Source organism: Cydia fagiglandana, chromosome 17 (genome assembly GCF_963556715.1).
Source record: "Cydia fagiglandana chromosome 17, ilCydFagi1.1, whole genome shotgun sequence".
NCBI lineage: Eukaryota > Metazoa > Arthropoda > Insecta > Lepidoptera > Tortricidae > Cydia > Cydia fagiglandana.
In genome coordinates, this window is record NC_085948.1 from 15,506,594 (window position 1) to 15,528,702 (window position 22,109).

At 39.7% G+C, this 22,109-nt stretch overlaps 1 protein-coding gene across 1 annotated transcript in view; it reads left to right on the forward strand.

Annotated features, from left to right (window-relative positions):
• The window catches only part of LOC134672614 (NPC intracellular cholesterol transporter 1), an 82,322-nt gene that overhangs the window by 59,391 nt on the left and 822 nt on the right, over window positions 1–22,109 (forward strand). The window contains exons 10-23 of the mRNA XM_063530569.1: window positions 1,701–1,819; window positions 3,338–3,518; window positions 4,029–4,200; window positions 4,996–5,257; window positions 6,529–6,730; window positions 7,100–7,300; window positions 7,704–7,872; window positions 8,582–8,813; window positions 11,419–11,556; window positions 12,000–12,493; window positions 13,179–13,274; window positions 14,792–14,986; window positions 15,909–15,996; window positions 18,548–18,627. Coding sequence (XP_063386639.1) covers window positions 1,701–1,819; window positions 3,338–3,518; window positions 4,029–4,200; window positions 4,996–5,257; window positions 6,529–6,730; window positions 7,100–7,300; window positions 7,704–7,872; window positions 8,582–8,813; window positions 11,419–11,556; window positions 12,000–12,493; window positions 13,179–13,274; window positions 14,792–14,986; window positions 15,909–15,996; window positions 18,548–18,627 — 2,629 coding nt within the window. The remainder of the gene's footprint in view (window positions 1–1,700; window positions 1,820–3,337; window positions 3,519–4,028; window positions 4,201–4,995; window positions 5,258–6,528; window positions 6,731–7,099; window positions 7,301–7,703; window positions 7,873–8,581; window positions 8,814–11,418; window positions 11,557–11,999; window positions 12,494–13,178; window positions 13,275–14,791; window positions 14,987–15,908; window positions 15,997–18,547; window positions 18,628–22,109) is intronic.

Consider the following 22,109-nt stretch of genomic DNA (forward strand, 5'->3'; position numbering starts at 1 on the left):
ACTGAGATATTGGTATTTTAGCCAAAATGTCGTCACCCTTATACCTAGGCTTTCTTTGTCCAATGAGTATTTGTGTCTCACATTTGGCTTAGTGAGAGAGTGAGACGTAATGCACATTGGACAAAGAAATTGGACAGGTGGAATGCCAACCTAATGTACAGAGCCGAACTGTTATTTTCATTGAGTATTTAGGAACTGGAGACGCCTTGGCTGTCATTTTCTGTACAAAACAGTCTGCCGATTTTTGCGAGGGAAGGGCACGTAACGTACAAAAAGCCATGTCAGATAAAGAGTGTGTACTGTCTCTTCCGAAAATCGTTTTTTCCAGATTTATATTTTTCCCATTCGCAATTTTTACCATTTTATTTTTTCTCGATAGCTTCCTTTCCCGAAAGCATTTCTAACCATTCGCATATTTTCCCATTAACTTTATTTTCCAGTAGCTTATTATCCTAATAGATTTTCTAACCAATCGCATAATTTCCCATTAATTTTATTTCCCAGTAGCTTATTTTCGCATAATTTGGATATGTATTCTTATTATAATATGCGGGACACTAACTAAAACATAACTTATTTTTGTAAATCAATATCGTACAATATAATAAGTCGGTTCTGGCGTTGGCTGGCACTGTTTTGCTCGCAGTTCACCTAACACACTCCTCCTCGCTTCGTTCGTCGTCGCACCTATCTATTCCGTGATTGTAAACAAATGAAATATAGTGGGAAAATATGCGAATGGTTAAAAAACCTATTAGAAAATTAAGCTATTGGAAAATTAAAATAATGGGAAAATATGCGAATGGTTAAATATGATTTCGGAAAAGGAAGCTATGGGGTCATCCATTAATTACGTCACACGAATTTCTAGGTTTTTTGACCCCTCCCCCCCTTGTCACATTTGGTCACATTTGGCAAACCCCTCCCCCCTAGTGTGACGTCACATTTTTTCTACGAAATCGCCAAATCGAATTAAGTAAGTACCTAAGTATTATTAATATTTTATCAAAATATTTTTGACGATATAAATATTAGTAATTTTATAACCCAAAACTGCTTAGGAAAGAAAATTAAAAGAATAAAAACGATTATCGTTTTAAAAACTTGTTATTTAACCTCTTGGGGTTCAATGTCCTAATACTAGTACAAATTACCTCCAATGAAATTTAAATCTTAATGAAATGGAATAGAGTTTCTTTTATTTAGTTTCGTTCGATTTTAAAACAAAACAAATTCAACTCTATTTTCTAATACCGTTGATTCAAATTCGATTGCCAATTTTCCTTGTATGGTGGGCCGCTAGAGGTTAAATGTACAGCGAATAAAATAATTTAAAAAAAATTTTCGGTTACTGATGAAGTTAAAGTGATGTCACAAAGTTTGTGTCTCCCCCCTCCCCCATGTCACAATATGTCACATTTTCTTTACCCCCTCCCTCCCCCTAAACCTGTGACGTAATTAATGGATGACCCCTATCGAGAAAAATTAAAATGGGAAAAATTGCGAATGGCAAAAATATCAATCCGGAAAAAACGATTTTCGGAAGAGACAGTACACACTCCAAATCGTCTGTCAACGTTAAAGCGTTCGCTAAATTTTATTGTATGGGAATTTTCATAGTTGACTGCGTGACGTTGATCAGCCCGCTAAATGTGGTTGGTGCAATTGGCCCTAAACTATATTTTTGTTTTCGTCCTCAGCGCTAAAGGCCTCCCGAAGATAGAGTACACGGATGAATTCAACGAGACCACGACGTTTGGTGCGGTATTCAATTCCACCTTCATGCTGGAGGTGTTCGAGTTGCAGAAGAAGATTATGGGTGAGTTTCATGGGTTTGGGCATAGCGTAAGTAAGACAAGAGTGCTCACTCCAAGTCTCCCAAAGTCTTATGTTGTTGAGATTAGAGTTTCCGGTCGGTCCTACAAGTGACAATAGCACTTGACAGTACTACTACTACTACTACTTAAAGTACTGATAATTCCGCTACTCGATGCTAGATGTCGACTATGAAACTTGCTATGGAAATACTAATATTTCTGGGACCAAATCTAATGTATGGAGTGAGCACTCTTGTATTACTATATTTCTCTATGGTTTGGGTTATGGCCGTGGGCTATGGCCAGGCTTAAAAGTTGCATAAAAACAAAATTCAATTGGTCTGATATTAGATAGATAGTATACTGTTAGAAGTGCATTCACTTTGGTAGATGACTTGCGACTCAGATTTGTACAATTTAATCTATGACCTTGAACTTTTAGGCTATTATTGGGTGGTATGGTATTTAAATGCATGAAATAAACCACAATACATTACCTAAATGAGACAATTGATTACTATAGGGAATGCAAATCGGTTATTTTTTGTATGGAAATAATCGGTTTTTAACCGAAACCGCGGTTATTTCCATACAAAAAATAACCGATTTGCGTTCCTTATTACTATCAGATCTGTCCTCGCTTCCGTCGGTTAATAATTACTTAAAATTCAAAAATTCTTTATTTCATGTGATTTAGGTACACACAGCAATACACAAAAATGAACAATTAACATACAAGAATTACACATATACACATTAAAATTGACACAAGATATACAGTGCTAGCCAAACTCTAAATTTTTGCTACCACTGTATCACACTTGTAGGGGAATGTAGTCCCTCACAGTGGAGCATTATGGGACAGTCTGGTTTTTCCGCTATCATTCTCAAGATGGTGTTGGGACTGTGCGGCACACGGCGCACCAGAGATGTGATACTTAGCAAGCCCCTGTGATCTAGAGGTTTTTGACATTTCAAATTCTTGAAGGATTGAAGATAAGTACAGATGTAGTGCATAATTGTCTTCCATCCAATTCATCCTCGGGTACGTTCGTATTTGTCATGCACTTCGGTCAACTTCAGTACTTATTGCACCGAGCCTGACTGAAATAACAAGACACGTTCGTACGTTTCCGTAAAATTACGATGGAAAAGAAATTATGCACTACATCTGTAGCTAAAGTTGATGGTAAAATCTTATATCAAAGGTTATTTGTCGTGTGTAACGGCCTCGGCTAGCCTAGTCGGCAGCGACCTTGCCTACGAAGAAGAAGGTCCCGGGTTTGAATCCTGATAAGGGCATTTATTTGTGTGTTTTTCACAAATATTTGTTCCTGAGTTATGGATGTTTTATACATGTGTACTATAGGTACACGTATATTATAGGTATATATCGTCGTCTAGTACCCACAACACAAGCCTTATTTAGATTGCTGTGGGACTGGGTCGATCTATGTAAAATTGTCCTATAGTATTTATTTATTATTTGTAAAAAAACTTATACATGAACCCTGTTACAGACCTTGGCAACACATCTCGCCTCGAGGACGTATGCTTTGCGCCGCTCGCGTCCGCGATCAACCCCACTGTCACCGCGGACAAGTGCGCCATACAGAGCGTGTGGGGGTGGTTCCAAAATGACGAGGACAACTTTGACCAAGACGACAACGCATATTTGGGGAAAATCTTGAAGTGCACACAGTAAGTACTTGAAACACTGAAAATAAATTTAATTTTGTTGAAAATCGACATGGTACTCGTTTTCAAGGTTTTCGGGGCCGCAGAAAACGATGTCTGTTTCGATTTCTAAGATGGACGCCATACTTTTTGTTATCCAAAAGAAAATGTGACCAAGGCTCCTAGTCCCTTGAGCTGGAATCGAACTAGGTTCTGCACACAATCTTGTCTGTAAACGTGTACTTCACGCTGCTCGCGTCTGTGATCATTGTGCAAAGTGTGTGTGTGTGTGTGTGTGTGTCTTGCCAGAACTAGATTGGAGAAAGTAGATTTTGATGAAAATGGGAATGGTACTCGTTTTCGAGGTTTTAGGGGTGCAATTCTGATTCAGAAAATGATGTATATTTTGGCATCGATCGCAATTTTTCATACTATATGCATACTGTAAATACTGTTAAGAGTGTGCTGTAAAATATATTGGTTCTAGTTTGACAATATAGTCGACGGAATATTTAAAATGCATTTTTGTTACAGAAACGCATACGATCCCGATTGCTTGTCGACTTACAACGGTCCTGTATTACCGGCGGTTGCTCTAGGCGGTTTCTTGGCTCCCGGGGAACAGCTCACCTCACAGTCTCGCTTCAATGAGGCCACTGCCCTCATTCTGACCTTCCTGGTCAACAACAAACACGACAAGGCCAAGGTATGTCGTCTATCCGCAGGGAACCTACTGTTGTTATAGAGACGCTTACGATCCCGATTGCCTCTCAACGTACAACGGTCCTGTATTACCAGCGGTTGCTCTAGGCGGTTTCCTGGCTCCCGGGGAACAGCTCACCTCGCAGTCTCGCTTCAATGAGGCCACTGCCCTCATACTGACCTTCCTGGTCAACAACAAACACGACAAGGCCAAGGTATGTCGTTAATAAATGCGACCACTAGGTATGTCTATTCACAGAGGCTACGCATTACGACGGGCGAGTTCTTTCCTTAGGCAATCACCGAACGGCGATTATAATCCGACTATGCTAAGTTCGCAGCGACTTGGCATCCTTGGCAGGGACAATGTAGCAACCGTGTTCTCTAGCGACACATGGATTCTTCCGGGTGAGCGTTTTCTCTTAAAAACATTTCGTTTGTTCACACGGAATCGCGAAAAAATAGCCTATTGGTAGTCGCTTTCACCGCTGGTGGGGTCGCCGCTATTTTTTAGACATTACTTTATAAAAAGCGAAATATGTGACGTCCCACGGGTAAAGGTACCTTATGGCGGTTGGCGCTTACGCTATTATTAACGTCGCTCCAATATTATTGCGGCGCTATGCGACGTAAGCGCCAGCCGCCATAAGGTACCTTTTGCCGTGGACCGTCACATATATTTTTCTATTCTGCTGTTTTAATTTGATGGTGTTACCAATACAATATTACATGCCATGCTTTCCGTTCTCTCTTACAAAATATGAATATTCTAAGATATTAATCTATTTTTCCTTTTCAGCTGGGCCCAGCGCTGGAATGGGAGAAAGATTTCATCACATTTATGACCAACTACACCAAAAACAACATGCCGTCATACATGGACATCGCTTACACCTCCGAGCGGTCCATCGAGGACGAACTGTACAGGGAATCACAATCGGACGTGTCTACTATACTGGTGTCATACTTTATAATGTTCGCGTATATTGCTATATCGCTGGGACGATTCACTACGTGTGCGAGGTTGCTGATCGATAGCAAAGTTACCCTCGGACTCGGAGGTAAGATTTTGTGATTTGTTATTAATTATTATGCACACAAAATGCTGGCTTGATCAGACTAGACATAGGAACGATGGAAGATGAATTATACTAGGAATCACAATCGGACGTGTACTATACTGGTGTCCTACTTTATAATGTTCGCGTATATTGCTATATCGCTGGGACGGTTCACTACGTGTGCGAGGTTGCTGATCGATATCAAAGTTACTCTTGGACTTGGAGGTGAGTTCTTTTAAAAATGTTCTTTTTCTTGACCGGGGCACTCTTGACAGAGCGGTCGTGGTCATCATTGGAAGTCTCCCTTTGTGCCACGTTTCACGGCTCGCCTCCACTCCTCCCTGACGGCTGTGCGTTTAGCGCATTCGTGCAAGGGGCCGTCCATTGCTGCCTCTATTTGGTCCGTCCACCTCATGGGTGACCTTCCTCACGCTCGGGTACCTTCTACTCTGCCCTGCACCACCAGTCGCTCTATGGATACATCTCCACGTCGAGAAAAGTGTCCAAAGAAAGTGGTTAAAAATGTTAGATCCCACTAAAAACATTTTCATGTAATGTTGCCAAGACGAGACCATACCGCTCAAGCTTCGAACTATACACGCACGCCCTAACTCCCTAACTCCTTGTGGAGTTAGGACAAATGATTACCAACTATTACTAAGTAATTTGAACATGTAAAAGGCATATCTTCTTCTTCCTCGCGTTATCCCGGCATTTTTGCCACGGCTCATGGGAGACTGGGGTCCGCTTGACAACTAACCCCATTATTTATTTATTTATTGATGAAATAAGTAACACACCTTCTTCTTCCTCGCGTTATCCCGGCATTTTGCCACGGCTCATGGGAGCTGGGGTCCGCTTGACAACTAATCCCATGATTTGACGTAGGCACTAGTTTTTACGAAAGCGACTGCCATCTGACCTTCCAACCCAAAGGGGGAACTAGGCCTTATTGGGATTAGTCCGGTTTCCTCACGATGTTTTCCTTCATCGAAAAGCGACTGGTAAATATGAAATGATATTTCGTACCGAAATTTCGTTCCGAAAAACTCATTGGTACGAGCCGGGGTTTCAACCCTCGACCCGACCTCCGGATTGCAAGTCGCACGCTCTTACCGCTAGGCTACCAGCGCTTCGAAATAAGTAACACAGCATTACAGTATAAAACCAAGGCACTGTGAAACTACAAACCACATAGTTTTTACGATAAGCATCACATCTAAACCATCTAAAAGCCAAATATGAGTAATAAACATACCCTTTTTCGACAGGCGTCCTCATAGTCTTGGCATCCGTGGTGTGTTCCATCGGTCTATTCGGCTACGTCGGTGTCGCCGCCACACTCATCATCGTAGAAGTAATACCCTTCCTCGTACTGGCCGTGGGAGTGGACAATATATTCATATTGGTGCAAACTGCGCAACGCGAGCCGAGGAGACAGGACGAGACTCCAGCTCAACATATTGGGAGGACGTAAGTAGATTCTAAACCTTGCTGTAGGTAGATAGAGTCTAAAATCGTGCGGCATCTGGATCGAAGTCGGGTCATACCGTTCCTCGTGCTGGCCGTCGGAGTGGATAATATATTCATCCTGGTGCAAATTGCGCAGCGCGAACCGAGGAGACAGGACGAGACTCCAGCTCAACATATTGGGAGGACGTAAGTAGATTATAAACCTTGTTGTAGCTATATAGAGTCTACAATCGTGTGGCATCAGCATCGAAGTCGAGTCATACAGTCTCTAAAAAAGAAACTGATTTGACTACACGAGAATACCCTATTTGGAGTTGGACTTGTGTACAATTTTCCTTTGTGTAATGAATTATACATTTTTTTTTACAGACTTGGCCAAGTCGGCCCCTCCATGTTCCTGACATCCATCTCCGAATCGGTGTGCTTCTTCCTGGGCGCGCTGAGCGACATGCCGGCAGTACGCGCGTTTGCGCTGTACGCCGCCGTGGCGCTGCTGGTGGACTTCCTGCTGCAGGTCACCTGCTTCGTGGCGCTCATGGCCATCGACACCAAGAGGCAGAACGCCAACAGGTCGGTGCCCAACCAAACCTTGGTCTCGAGGGACTAATGAGGAATAAAGGCTCAAGTCGGTCCTTCCATGTTCCTGACTTCGATATCCGAATCGGTGTGCTTCCAGGCGTGGCTCGCTCTGCAATTTCGTCGCCAATTTTGGTGGCTAGCCATAAGCCGCGTGTGTCGCTGTCGCCACCTAGCGGCCACATCTGTCTTGATCGTAATAGACGCGTTTTGTTAGAGAGCGAGTCTTCTGTACCTAGTACTATTATTTATTCTGTGGTGCTTCGTCTCATATTTTGCTTAATGTGAGAGTGAGACGCAATGCACATTGGACCAAGAAATTTGTCAGTTGGAATACCAACCTTACATTACATCTATTTTAAGTTTATAATGTCTAACTGACCTCTGTATATTTCAGATACGACGTGTTCTGCTGCGTACAAGGCAGCAAGGTGGACATGCCAGACGCGTACGACGGACTGCTCTACAACTTGTTCAAACATGTCTACGTGCCGTTCCTCATGAAGCGAGAAATCCGAGCTTCCGTTATGATTATATTCTTCGCGTGGCTTTGCTCTTCTGTGGCTGTAAGTGGTCGTAGATGTACTTTCATTTATCCCACCCTTTCACCGCCGAAGGGGCTATTCATAAATTACGTCATTTCAAATTAGAGGGGGGGGGTCTGGACATCGGATAATGGTAGCATGACGTAGGAGGAAACGGGGTCATTCGAAGCATGATTTTTGGATGATTTTAGGGAGGGGGTTTTCAGAAATCGATGACGTAATTTATGGACAGCCCCGAAGACTTTAATAGGGGGTATTACTGCCATGTTTTGCCGCCAGAGTGCAGCACTAGCTCCTCTAGTAAACCATAGAGTAACTTATATATACTGTGCCTTAAACTGTTTTTTGACAAGTTTTCACAGACAATAAAATATGATATTGATGCATCAAGGCGGTTTGTTACCAAGGGTCTACCGGGAAACGCGAAAATCGACATTTAGTTATCTGCCTCTTTATCGCTCGAATATGCAAGAGTGATAGAGAGGTTAGATAACGAAATTTCGATTTTCTTGTTTCGCGGTATACCCCCTGATTGTGACGGATAGTGGTAGTGGGTCCTGTGCACAGTTTCGCGTAATATTCCCTATTACTCCAAAGTGGTGCAGAAGTTAGCTTAGACTGACTCTATTGACGATTCTTTGAGATTGTAAATTTAGTTTACTGGCATGACTGCATATAGCATAAAAGAACATATAACATATCCGTCATAATCATATTTTATCCTCCTCAGGTCGCGCCTCACATAGAAATCGGTCTCGACCAAGAGCTCTCCATGCCTCACGACAGTTTCCAAACGAAATACTTCCAACACCTCAACAAATACCTCAACATCGGGCCGCCAGTGTACTTCGTGGTCACTGAGGGAACCAACGGCATAGATTATTCAGACAAGGATATACAGAATATGATATGCGGCACTAGATTCTGTAACGATGACAGTGTTTCTATGCAGATATATTCAGGTTAGTATGAAATACCTCAACACCTCAACAAATACCTCAACATCGGGCCTCCAGTGTACTTCGTGGTCACTGAGGGAACCAACGGCATAGATTATTCGGACAAGGATATACAGAATATGGTATGCGGCACTAGATTATGTAACGATGACAGTGTTTCTATGCAGATATATTCAGGTTAGTATGAAATACCTCAACATCGGGCCTCCAGTGTACTTCGTGGTCACTGAGGGAACCAACGGCATAGATTATTCGGACAAGGATATACAGAATATGATATGCGGCACTAGATTCTGTAACGATGACAGTGTTTCTATGCAGATATATTCAGGTTAGTATGAAATACTTCCAACACCTCAACAAATATCTCAACATCGGGCCGCCAGTATACTTCGTGGTCACTGAAGGAACCAACGGCATAGATTATTCAGACAAGGATATACAGAATATGATATGCGGCACTAGATTCTGTAACGACGACAGTGTTTCTATGCAGATATATTCAGGTTAGTATGAAATACTTCCAACACCTCGACAAATATCTCAACATCGGGCCGCCAGTATACTTCGTGGTCACTGAAGGAACCAACGGCATAGATTATTCAGACAAGGATATACAGAATATGATATGCGGCACTAGATTCTGTAACGACGACAGTGTTTCTATGCAGATATATTCAGGTTAGTATGAAATACCTCAACACTTCAACAAATACCTCAACATCGGGCCGCCAGTGTACTTCGTGGTCACTGAAGGAACCAACGGCATAGATTATTCAGACAAGGATATACAGAATATGATATGCGGCACTAGATTCTGTAACGACGACAGTGTTTCTATGCAGATATATTCAGGTTAGTATGAAATACCTCAACACCTCAACAAACACCTCAACATCGGGCCGCCAGTGTACTTCGTGGTCACTGAGGGAACCAACGGCATAGATTATTCAGACAAGGATATACAGAATATAATATGCGGCACTAGATTCTGTAACGATGACAGTGTTTCTATGCAGATATATTCAGGTTAGTATGAAATACCTCAACACCTCAACAAATACCTCAACATCGGGCCGCCAGTGTACTTCGTGGTCACTGAAGGGACCAACGGCATAGATTATTCAGACAAGGATATACAGAATATGATATGTGGCACTAGATTCTGTAACGACGACAGTGTTTCTATGCAGATATATTCAAGTTAGTATGAAATACTTCCAACACCTCAAAAAATACCTCAACATCGGGCCGCCAGTGTACTTCGTGGTCACTGAAGGGACCAACGGCATAGATCATTCAGACAAGGATATACAGAATATGATATGCGGCACTAGATTCTGTAACGATGACAGTGTTTCTATGGAGATATATTCAGGTTAGTATGAAATACCTCAACACCTTAACAAATACCTCAACACCTCAACAAATACCTCAACATCGGGCCGCCAGTGTACTTCGTGGTCACTGAAAGGACCAACGGCATAGATTATTCAGACAAGGATATACAGAATATGATATGCGGCACTTTAGTTCGTTTTTTTAGCATTAGAAATTAGGTAAACAATCTTGATGTGTCTTTTAATTGAAAAACACATTTTAAAAATAAGTTACGGCAAATATGTAACAATTATGAATCTAATACGATCATTTATATTCTTCTGCTTTCATAAGTAATAGTTATTGAATTTAAAAAAGCGTTTTTCAATTAAAAGACATGTCAAGATCGCTTACCTTCTTGCAAGTTCTTTCTAATGCTAAAAAAACGAACTATAGATTCTGTAAAGATGACAGTGTTTCTATGCAGATATATTCAGGTTAGTATGAAATACTTCTACATATATTATAGCACCCAAGTTATTACTGCAATGTTCTGCCGCCAGAGTGCACCTGTAGCACACATTGTATAGATTAACTTATACATACTATACCTTAGGATGGTATTCCATTTGTCCAATATCTTTGTTCAATGTGCATTGCATCTCACATTTTGCTTAATGAAAGAGTGAGACGCAATGGCATTGGACAAATAATTTAGACAGTTTTAATAACAAAACTTCCGTGAGACACAGACATATTAAATATATTAAGAACGGGTCACTCACGTATTTTAAGTCGAAAAACGCTCGACATGTTTCACTCCGTACCGAGGAGTGTCATCAGGAGCTTGCGTTTACGCCGAGTCATCGGGCGCGGAGAGCTGCGGCCCGCAGTCTGCGCCGGTCCGTCACCGTAAACGCAAGCTCCTGATGACACTCCTCGGTACGGAGTGAAACATGTCGAGCGTTTTTCGACTTAAAATACGTGAGTGACCCGTTCTTAATATGTTTAATATGAATTTAGTCAGGTAGAATACCACCCATAAACAGTTTTTTGACAAGTCACTATGAATTTGATGCATCAAAGCGGTTTGTTTACTGAGAGTCTACCGCGAAACGCGAAAATCGATATTTCGTTATCTGCTTCTCTATCGCTCGAATACGCAGGAGTGATAGAGAGTCGGATAACGAACTTTCTACTTTCGTATTTCGCGGTAGGCCTGTTTGTGCTAGTGGCGCCCCCTAGCTTGTAATATTCCTTATTACCAAACAAGTTGTTTTTATTGCAGCGTACCGCACACAAAATGAGTCTTACATCGGTCAGCCGGCCAATTCCTGGTTAGACGACATGTTCGACTGGTCGGACGGCGACAAATGCTGCTACAAATACAAGAACGGCAGCTTCTGCCCTCACGACGTCGCCATACGTGAGTTATCGCCTTTATTCTCTTAGTGTTAAAGTAGAAAATACAATTTCACAACCGCCTGCCGATTACAAACTAGACTTATTTACATGCATAGGTAATTTAACCTGAATCATCATCTTCCTCCCGTTATCCCGGCTTTTTGCAACGGCTCATGGGACCCTGGGGTCCGCTTGGCAACTAATGCCGAGAATTTGCGTAGGCACTAGTTTTTAAGAAAGCGACTGCCATCTTATCTTCCAATCCAGAAAAAACTAGGCCTTATTGGGATTACTCCGGTTTCCTCGTGATGTTTTCCTTCACAGAAAAGCGACTAGTAAATATCAAATGATATTAAATTTCGTACACAAGTTCCGAAAAACTCATTGGTACGAACCCGCGGCCTCCGGATTGAGAGTCACACGCTCTTAATAGTAATGTAACGTGAATGTAATATTTAATTTCAGAGACGGGCAATTGCGAAGCGTGCAATATACCGCTATTACCACCAGAGCAACGTCCCAGCCCTACCGACTTCGATCGCTACGTATCCTTCTTCCTTCGCGACAACCCTGACAGCGACTGCCCTAAAGGCGGCCACGCCGCTTACGCCCAAGCAGTCAACTACAAAACAAGAATCATTAATAAAACAGAGTCAAGCGAAGTCGGAGCCACATACTACCAGACCTACCACACAGTTCTAAAAACAAGCTCAGACTATTATTCAGCCTTGAAAGCAGCGAGAAACGTAGCCGCAAACTTAACATACACAATCAATTCTAAACTAAAAGAACAAGGGAAGAACACGACAGTGAATGTGTTCCCGTATTCGGTGTTCTATGTGTTCTACGAACAGTATTTGACGATGTGGCCGGACACGTTGAAGAGTATGGGCATTAGTGTGCTGTCCATATTCATTGTGACGTTCATTTTGATGGGATTCGATCTCTTCTCGGCGTTGGTGAGTTGGTTGATTATTTTATTACAAGCTTTTATTTAGTTTCACTTGCCCCGTTGTCTGTTTGTGCCTAATCATTAGATTACAGATACTCAATCAAGATTACTTACAAGTTTGACACACTTCTCGGTTTCCAATTAAGCTGAAAATTTGCATAGGTCCATATCCCTAGTATCACACGTGTGATATAAACTCAATTTGGCTCGTAGCAACTTATTTATTTTTTGAAATCTGGAATAAATGTTTTTTTTTTTTATAATATTGGTTTTGTCTTGTGGAAGTAGGATTTGATATCGTCGCTGCGCTAAATCTGCGCAGTAAATTCAGCGAGCATTTTTTTATTTTCTTTATCAGAATGTTATTCTGAAAACTACACGAGAATTTTTTTCTCAAAATCTGTGCCGCTGTCAAGTCAGCCCTAGTTATTTTAGACAGCTAATAACTTTAGGTATTTGTTACCACGTTAATTATACATAAAAAATATGAACGTTCCACGGAAAAAGGTACTTTATGGTGGTTGGCGCTTACGTCGCATAGCGCCGCAATAATATTGGAGCGGCGTCAATAATAGCGTAAGCGCCAACCGCCATAAGGTATCTTTACCCGTGGGACGTCACATATTAGCGACATCAAGCTATGTCTAAAATGTATGTAATTCATGCAGTAATTTTGTATTCTTTTATTTCAGGTGGTAGTGATCACGATCACAATGATCGTAGTGAATATAGGAGGCCTTATGTACTGGTGGGGTATTAGTTTGAACGCAGTCTCACTAGTCAATTTGGTAAGTCGTTTTATCTATTCATTACAATTTAGTGAAATTAGTAAATCACACAAAATAGATCGTTTTTTGTTTTCAATCCCAGAAGGAATAATAATGTGAAAGAATTAAAATATTATAGCCTCCTAAGGCCCAGCCATACAAATGAATAATCCAAAATTTGCCATTGAAATTTGAACCTATAGTGTGGGAAATAGAGTTGATTTTGCGTTGTTGGAAAATTGAACGAAACAAAGCAAAAGCGACTCTCTTCCAATTGAATAGAATTTAAATTTCATCGAACTGAAGAGGTCCTATATGTAGGACCTTGGGCCTTAGGAGGATAGATTCAATTTTATGAACTAAGGGCAACTACCAGATCCCGTGCTGCTACTGAGTAGCAGATACTCCAATATCGCTTTAAGAAAGCTGATTTTATAATAAGCGATTATGAAAAAAATGGAAAGTGACAAAAATGACTATTTTGTTATTTTTTATGCTTATCAACTCCATTTCTGCTAAAAGCTTTTTTTTTTTATTATGAATGGGCTTACTCATGGCCACAGACTAGCCGAGGCGTAGACGTGGCCTACGATGGAGCGAGCTCGCCCAGAAGGTGCCTGTTCACTCTTGATTTGAAGGTTGCCGGGTTATAAGAACACGGAAATATAGACGCCGGCAAGGAATTCCATTCCTTGGCAGTGCGCATAAGGAAAGTAGAAGCAAAGCGCTTCGTGCGAATTGGTGGAATATCTACCAAGTAAGGATGGAAACCGGCCGTGCGTCTAGCTTGTAAGAGACCGACTTGGGTTAGTTAGAGCACTAGAAAATCGACAAATACGATACGATATCGAAAATGTAACAATGGTGTGCTACATTGCATACTAAGCGCCATTTATAACCCGGGGTTAGCTAGTTAAACCTGGAGTTATCATTGTTAATCATCACTGGATTAATCATCGTTAATCCAGTGTCTAATTGTACTGGTAACCATGGTAACTCTAGATTTAACCGGTTAACCCCGGGTTATTGAATGGTGCAAGTGGCGCTAAGTTATGTAACTAGTTTCAAATCTTACTATCGTCAGGCGTGTCTCACTCCGCGATTTCGTCGCTTTGCTACAGGTAGCTAAAATTACGTCCGTTCGGCCCCAATTTTGGGGTTTGCCATAAGCCGCACGTGGCGCTGTCGCCCCCTAGCGGCCATATCTGTGCTGATCGTGACAGACGCGTTTTGTTAGGGAGTGAGTCTTCTGAACCTATAGTTCGTTTTTTTTAGCATTAGAAATGAGGTAAACAAACTTGAAGTGTCTTTTAATTGAAAAACACATTTTAAAAATAAGTTACGGCAAATATGTAACAATTATGAATCTAAAACGATCATTTATATTCTGCTTTCATAAGTAATAGTTTTTGAATTTTAAAAAGCGTTTTTCAATTAAAAGACATGTCAAGATCGCTTACCTTCTTGCAAGTTCTTTCTAATGCTAAAAAAAACGAACTATAGTACTATTATTTATTCTGTGCTATCGTGTCGGGCAGGTGATGGCGGTGGGTATCGCGGTGGAGTTCTGCTCGCACCTGGTGCACAGCTTCAGCGTGTCGGCGGGCGCGTCCCGCGTGGCGCGCGCCGGCGCCGCGCTCACGCGCATGGGCTCGTCCGTGCTCAGCGGCATCACGCTCACCAAGTTCGGCGGCATCATCGTGCTCGCCACCGCCAACAGCCAGATATTCCAGGTAATCCACCTCCACAGCTTTCATCATCATCAACCTACTCTCGTCCACTGCTGGACATCATCATCATCATCTCAGCGATAAAACGTCCACTTCTGAACATAGGCCTCCCCCTTGGACCTCCATACGTGCCGCATGGGGGGTGAATGCCATAATCGCCACGCTTGGCAGGCGGGTTGGCGATCGCAGTCGAGTACACCGAATTTGAAGGACGCTGCTGGCCGTCCACCGGTGGTTTTGGACGTGGTTTAAGGACATACCCAGGTCCAGGACATACCCGGGCCCTGCTGGACATAGGCCTCTCCTATTGCACTCCATTGAGCACGATTTGCGGCAACTCTGATCCAGCTCTTGCCGCCTTGCGAAGGTCATCGCTCCATCTAATCTGAGGGCGTCCTACGCTACGTTTGCCGATGCGCCACCGCTCCACCGCTTTAACAGCGTGTAACTCGGTAAATGTGGCTTTCCATCACAGAAGGTCCTTATGCTTCGAATGCTATAGGGACGTTTCATCTGAAATTCTGATAAAAAGGTCCTTATTGCAAATGAAGGATAAGGACCTTTCTGTAATGGAAAGCTACAGATTTCTTCCATACCTTTAGTAGGTACTCTCGTTCTAAATGTTATCCCCTTAGGAGATGAATTTCGGGATGAGTACATAGGATACTTTTCCTAAAGAAACAAGTCTTTTTCACATTATGAACTGTGTGCCAAATTTCAACGAAAACCGGTTAGTCGCATAGTTGATTATTAAGTAACGTCTAAGTACTACTGTGTAACCCCATAGTAGAATACCGTATTTCGGAATCTAAGGTACATAAGCGAAATATACGTATGAAAACTACACCCAGCTTACAGAAAAAGTTCAAAATTATTTGGAATAAAGTTGTTTAAAGGTTTACAATACCGTATGTTCTTTCCTTAGGTGTTCTACTTCCGTATGTACCTGGGTATCGTGCTGTTCGGCGCGGCGCACGGACTGGTATTCCTGCCCGTCATGCTCAGCTATATAGGTGAGTACAATATATATAACACTAACCTATGACACGTTAAAGTCATTGTTCGGGTAAAATGCTGTCTCTTTCTTTTCCATCGTATCTCTTGAACCTGTGCACGAAAGTATATCTAAAACGGACATTAATGTTACGGGAATCAAAATTGAATCATATCACCGGCCATGATAGGTCACAGGAGACTACTTGCCGCAAAACTATAGTTCGTTTTTTTAGCATTAGAAATAAGGTAAACAATCTTGATGTGTCTTTTAATTGAAAAAGACATTTTAAAAATAAGTTACGGCAAATATGTAACAATTATGAATCTAATACGATCATTTATATTCTTCTGCTTTCATAAGTAATAGTTTTTGATTATTAAAAAGCGTTTTTCAATTAAAAGACATGTCAAGATCCCTTCTTGCAAGTTCTTTCTAATGCTAAAAAAACGAACTATAAGTGGCGAGTCAGGTCATAACTCATAATGCCATTTCTTTCACTCTTAGTTGGTCTTAACCCTTTATAAGGCATAAGGGTATCAGAAATTACGCAATATTGAACCCTATCACATTGAGACAAAGTTCAAAATCATGTGGGAAATATATTCTCTCTGCCTTATAAAGGCTTAAGGCACTGGTCCCACCGCGAGCTAGTAAGCTATGAGCTATCGGCTATAAACACGAACAAAAGATAAACACTCCCGTGTAAATAAAAGAGACACGGCGATATTTATAGCTCACCGCTGGGCGAGTAACTATAAATATCGCCGTGTCTCTTTTATTTACACGGGAGTGCTTATCTTTTGTTCGTGTTTATAGCCGATAGCTCATAGCTTACTAGGTCGCGGTGAGACCAGTGCCTAACTAGGGTAAATGAGATATCTTATATTTACGAGTATATTATATAATATTTACAGAAGAATATTTTGTCTCCCGCGGCACGTGTCTGGCACGCTTGGTGTCTTTAGATATAAACCGACATTTAGTGCACTGTCCATTTTAGGTTTACGTTTGCGAACATTTGAACAACGACTTTGACAGTACTATGTCTATATTACATTAACACAGTTTGTTGCTTTTAACTAAAAGCCGTTTAATATCCTATTATTGTTTAAATGCTTACGACATTTATGACGGTTTGTTGTGTTGCGTTTTCGATGTTTTTTAAACATGGCGGGGGGTTCATTCCGATTTTTTGATGCTGTGGAGTAGTATTCAATCAAAATTAGTTTTATGTTTCAATGCCCATTTTTTAAATTTAAATCAGGCCTACACAACCGGATTGGCTTCACTCATTTTCACAGTTTTTTTTTATAAATAAGTTACTTTATCTTTAATGGTCGCCTTGCATGCGTTCTTGCTATGATTTTGCACAGTTTTTTTAAATTCCTGCTTGTATATTGGACCTTGTTCTCATATTCGTGAGTGATATTTTATAGGCTGGCAATAAACTGGTGAACTTCTAAATAATAAAGAGAGTCTATTTAAATAGTCTTACTTTCCTACCGGTTTAAACTTATTTTATACGATTTTTTTTGATTATCATTTAAATCAAAGGATCCAGTCGATACCATGGACCGCGTCCGACACAAATATCCCAAAACGTCGAGATAAATGTACGTTTCACTCGATTTTGTTATTTAAACAAACTTATACTCTGTATCTTTAGGTATTTAAATAAAAGTAAACAAAATCTACCCTCAAATGGCTTCTTAAGCCAGCTAAGGGTAGATGAAAACATTACCAGATCAAATAACGTAGGTTAAAGTCAGGTCGTTCAAAGACTGATCCAGGCAGTTTTGTATTCGGTTGGTTAACCAATAAATGTTACGTCTACCCGAAAATGCATAAATTGTTTGTTTACTTTTATTTAAATGCCTAAAGATACGTACTACAGTAGAAGTACTATAGTTTTTTTTCACATTTCAAAAGTAGTGTTGCCAAAAAAGAGTTGAAATTAGAAGTTTACATGTTTATGTCAGTCTAATTCTTGGTTTTTTTCGACTTTTGACGTTTTGTTTTATTCATGCGCATTTTTTTGTGTAACTCATTAATAGTGTAAATACTAACTCATTATAAAGGTAAAGTATAGAATTTATTTGAATGCAGTTAATATTTGTTTTTATTTGTTTGTGTATATGATCATATTATATTAGATGTAGGTTTAGTTAAACATAATTTGTTATTTATAGTATAGTAGCATTAGATACAGTAGGCAATAAAACCATAAATACACTACCTACAATAAAAATATAAAGGCCCAGAGAAACTTACTATATATGTGACCCCAGATTTTTTAGAAATCTAAATTCATTCGTATCGTTTTTAGTCCGGAGTCCCTTTTCGATGGACAAAATCAAATCGAATTTTGAACTATAATAAAAATAAAAGGTTAATTCAGGCGACTGGGCGACAGTGAGTTGCGACTACCACTGTCGCTCAAACTGCAACAAATCCGCCCGTTTTCGTGTATTACATTAGATTAAGCGTGACATATAAAAACTTGATCGTCTTCAGTATGTTAGAACTCTTTACAAAGTCAGGCAGGTTGAACCGGCTGTAATTTCCAGGATCGCCCGTCAACAAGCAGAAGCTAGCCAACCAGATGCAGCGCGGCAAGGAGGCGGTGGCCGAGACGTCGCTCACGAGAGTAAGTGGGGGAGGACCCACCGCTAGACTCTATAACTTTGACACGCTTCTGGCGTAAGCGCCGCCCGGCTCTGAGAGGCAAAAAGAAAAATCACTGGTCCGTTTACCTGAACATTTTTAAACATTGGCTATTTACAACGTTTGAATTCAATAATGCACTTTATTTTGGGTCCGAACAGTGCATAAAAATGCATTTGATAAGCCAAAAAGTTAAGAATAATGGTGAATTTATGCAAAATTTAACCGTTTCACTTTGTAATGAAGTTCAAATTCGTTGTGAGATTCCCTCTGTCGTATAAAGGCTTAGCTCTTTATTTATAAAACTTAGCCAACCTCTGTTAAATGTTGTAATTTTTTAACAAATACAAATGACAGAAAGAGACAAACGGTTATCAACGGCATATAAGACTTGACAGATGTTTATGAATAACGCCATTAAGGTTCAAGTTGGCGGCCATTTTGTTTAGCACACGCGCACAAAATGGTAGGCTGACTTTGTAGATTTTTAAATTCTATGTTTAAACTTGATATTGGATGTGGTTCGGTAAGCGGACTTATATATTATATATTTTTTCTTTTTGCTACAAGTGTGGTGGACACTGAAATAACTAAGTATTTGATAGAAAATAATTGTAAACTTAGAGGCGAAAGATGGAATGCTGTCTTTTACCTAAGCTGGCTTATTTATAATGATATAGAAGGTAAAATTTAGAATGATTTGTAAAGAGATTTGAACAGTATTGTCCGTGCAATATAACGTAAAATTAAAATGTAAATTAACGTAGTTATTTCCAACTAACAAAGCTTCGTATTAATCTTGCTTCCGCCATACTTGTTGTTAATTCAGTGCCTGGTAACGCTTCTCATAGACCAATCAACATAGTGGATCAGTGCCTTTGAAACGATGGATTCTACCATCCAATCGGAGCTGATCCTAATGTAATAAGAAAACAAAGTATTTCACACGTGAAATATTTTATTTTCTACTAAGTATATCGCCTGATGGGAACGCGGTTTTCTTCCCATTAACACTATATTCTAAAGCATTTATGTGTAAAGTAGTATTCACAATTTACTTAAATTGTGAATACTCCTTGCGGGTAAGGTTTCTAACCAAAGAATGGTTCATGGGACTCCTTTTTACTATGTATAAAAAACACGAATATTTTTTTTATTGTAATGCATGTACCGATCGTTTTAGATGTGTATAGATGACGATCATTCCTATTTGTTTTTCGAATTTAAGTTATTTTTATGTACTGGATGTCGCGTGCGTGCTTGACACTGCCTTGATTTTTTTTTGCACTTTTGCGGTACTTAAACGTTGTGGACGGTACTTAAGATTGTGTGGATGTAGGGCAGTGGGCAACAGAATATTTATATAGATGATATGTATTTTAATAAAGGTGGTCGGTCACTCTTCGCGTGCAAAGGATATACAGCCTTAAACACGTTTAAACTTGTTCCTTTTTATATAAAAACTATAACTTACCTACCTAGTCAATTTTTTTTTATTGTAAATCCATATTTTATGCTAAGTTGTCTTTGGTTTTTTGTAGTATTTTTTTTTCTGTAATATGGCTTCAAATATTCATAATTTTTTATCATATAAAAGAAAATAGAGATTATAAAAAGGTCCATTAGGAATTGTCGCAAAGGCTGTATGTAGATAGGAACGTAGGTGACCCCATGATATATGTTAGGCTTCAAGCTTATTAGAATTTTTATTAAACATATTCCAATTATTGTAATTATTATGTCGTGTTTGAGACATGATTCTCGCAGGCAGACGAGATTAATTTATTTTGCTTTATGTTAATAGTGTCGTGCACATTCTTTCGATATTCATTATGAATATCTGCAGTTAGATTAGTAATATTTATTCACAATACAAATATTTATCAAGCGGCCATTTTGTTTAGCATTAATGTATTTACAAAATGGCTGCCCAAACATATTACGCAAAAAGTATGTTTGAAACATAACTTGCTATAGTTATATATGTGCTTCTGTATACGAAAGTATTGGTAAATATTGGGAAGTCCCAACTGCCAATGAAAGAGAAATTGAGAATTCAATAAATTATAATCTTTTTGCTATGAATGTTTACCAAATTGTAGATTTTTTTAATCTGATACGAGTAACTTTACTAGTTTTGGATTTAGTTATCACACTTTTAATATGTGAATTTACATATTTACTAGCTATAAAGGAATTATATTAATAGAGGTGGCCATTGGTGTCGCCAGGTTTAGAATTTTTTAACTACCTAAGGTCACAAGAGGGTAGGATTAGGTCTCAGAATGGCCATGTCGATTATCAGGACCAATTTTTGTAGTGCAATATCCTTAAGTCATTCTACCATAACACTTAAGCGTTTATCGTGTGCAGTCTGCCCTTTTCTAACTTAATAGATTCTGTCGAGTGCAAAAGAGATAGGTGCGCGATAAATACTATTGTGCTAGGAGGAGGATTCATCGTTATTATATCTTAGCGGACATTTTCTAAAATATCAAGTTGCAAAAGAAATGTTACTATAGTTTAGTTTAGCCCAGGACTGTCTCATTTCAAACATCGATGGACATAAGTAGGTAATAGCACCTAAAAGAAAGGGATGAGTATAGTTTTTTCTTTGTTCTTACATATACATAGGTACTTACTTAGATAAATGACAGGTTATTTGCCAGACTATAGTAATCAACCAAATCTATATCTTTCTTTTAATAGTAATCCGCGATTAGGTCCATTTGGATATACATACTTTTTACCCAATAAAATACCTAATGTATATTACCTGCTTTTTTTAGGACATGTTCGCTCGGATGACCGTTGACATCATTTTCATATTAGTTTTAATTTATTGTCAGTTTCTCTGCACGTTTAAATTTATAATTAAGCTTTATCGCTGTGCACATTGTATTAATTTATATTTTAATTATTTTCCTAAGTAACTAACAAAGGGTACATGAGAGTAGAACTAACTAAGCCCCTATTTCTCTTACATGACAATTGTCACTTGACACTGGCAATTTCTTGTACACGTTAGAGCAAATAAAAAGTCCTTGCGATAATCATTGGGTACCGGTACTTAATAAACCCAAATGTTTAGTAGAGGTAACTTTTGAAAATACACTCGGCTCCAAAATATCTAAAGTAATTTTATAGATGCAATGTACACAAACAGAAAATAAGTCTTTATGTATTTATGTTTGTAAGATTACTTTATATGTATAAATGCCTGCGAAAATGTAAGCGCAGTTGATAAACAGTTTATCTCTATACTTCGTTTTTTAGCATTAGAAACAACTTTGCAGAACTAAGCTTGCGGCACTTTTTGCGGTAAAAATGGTAAAATTTAGAAGTAAATTATAAGTACAGATGTAGTGCATAATTGTTTTCCATCGTACTTTCTCGGAAACGTTCGTATTTGTCGTGCTACTTCAGTCAACATCAGTACTTTTTGTACCGAGACCGACTGAAATA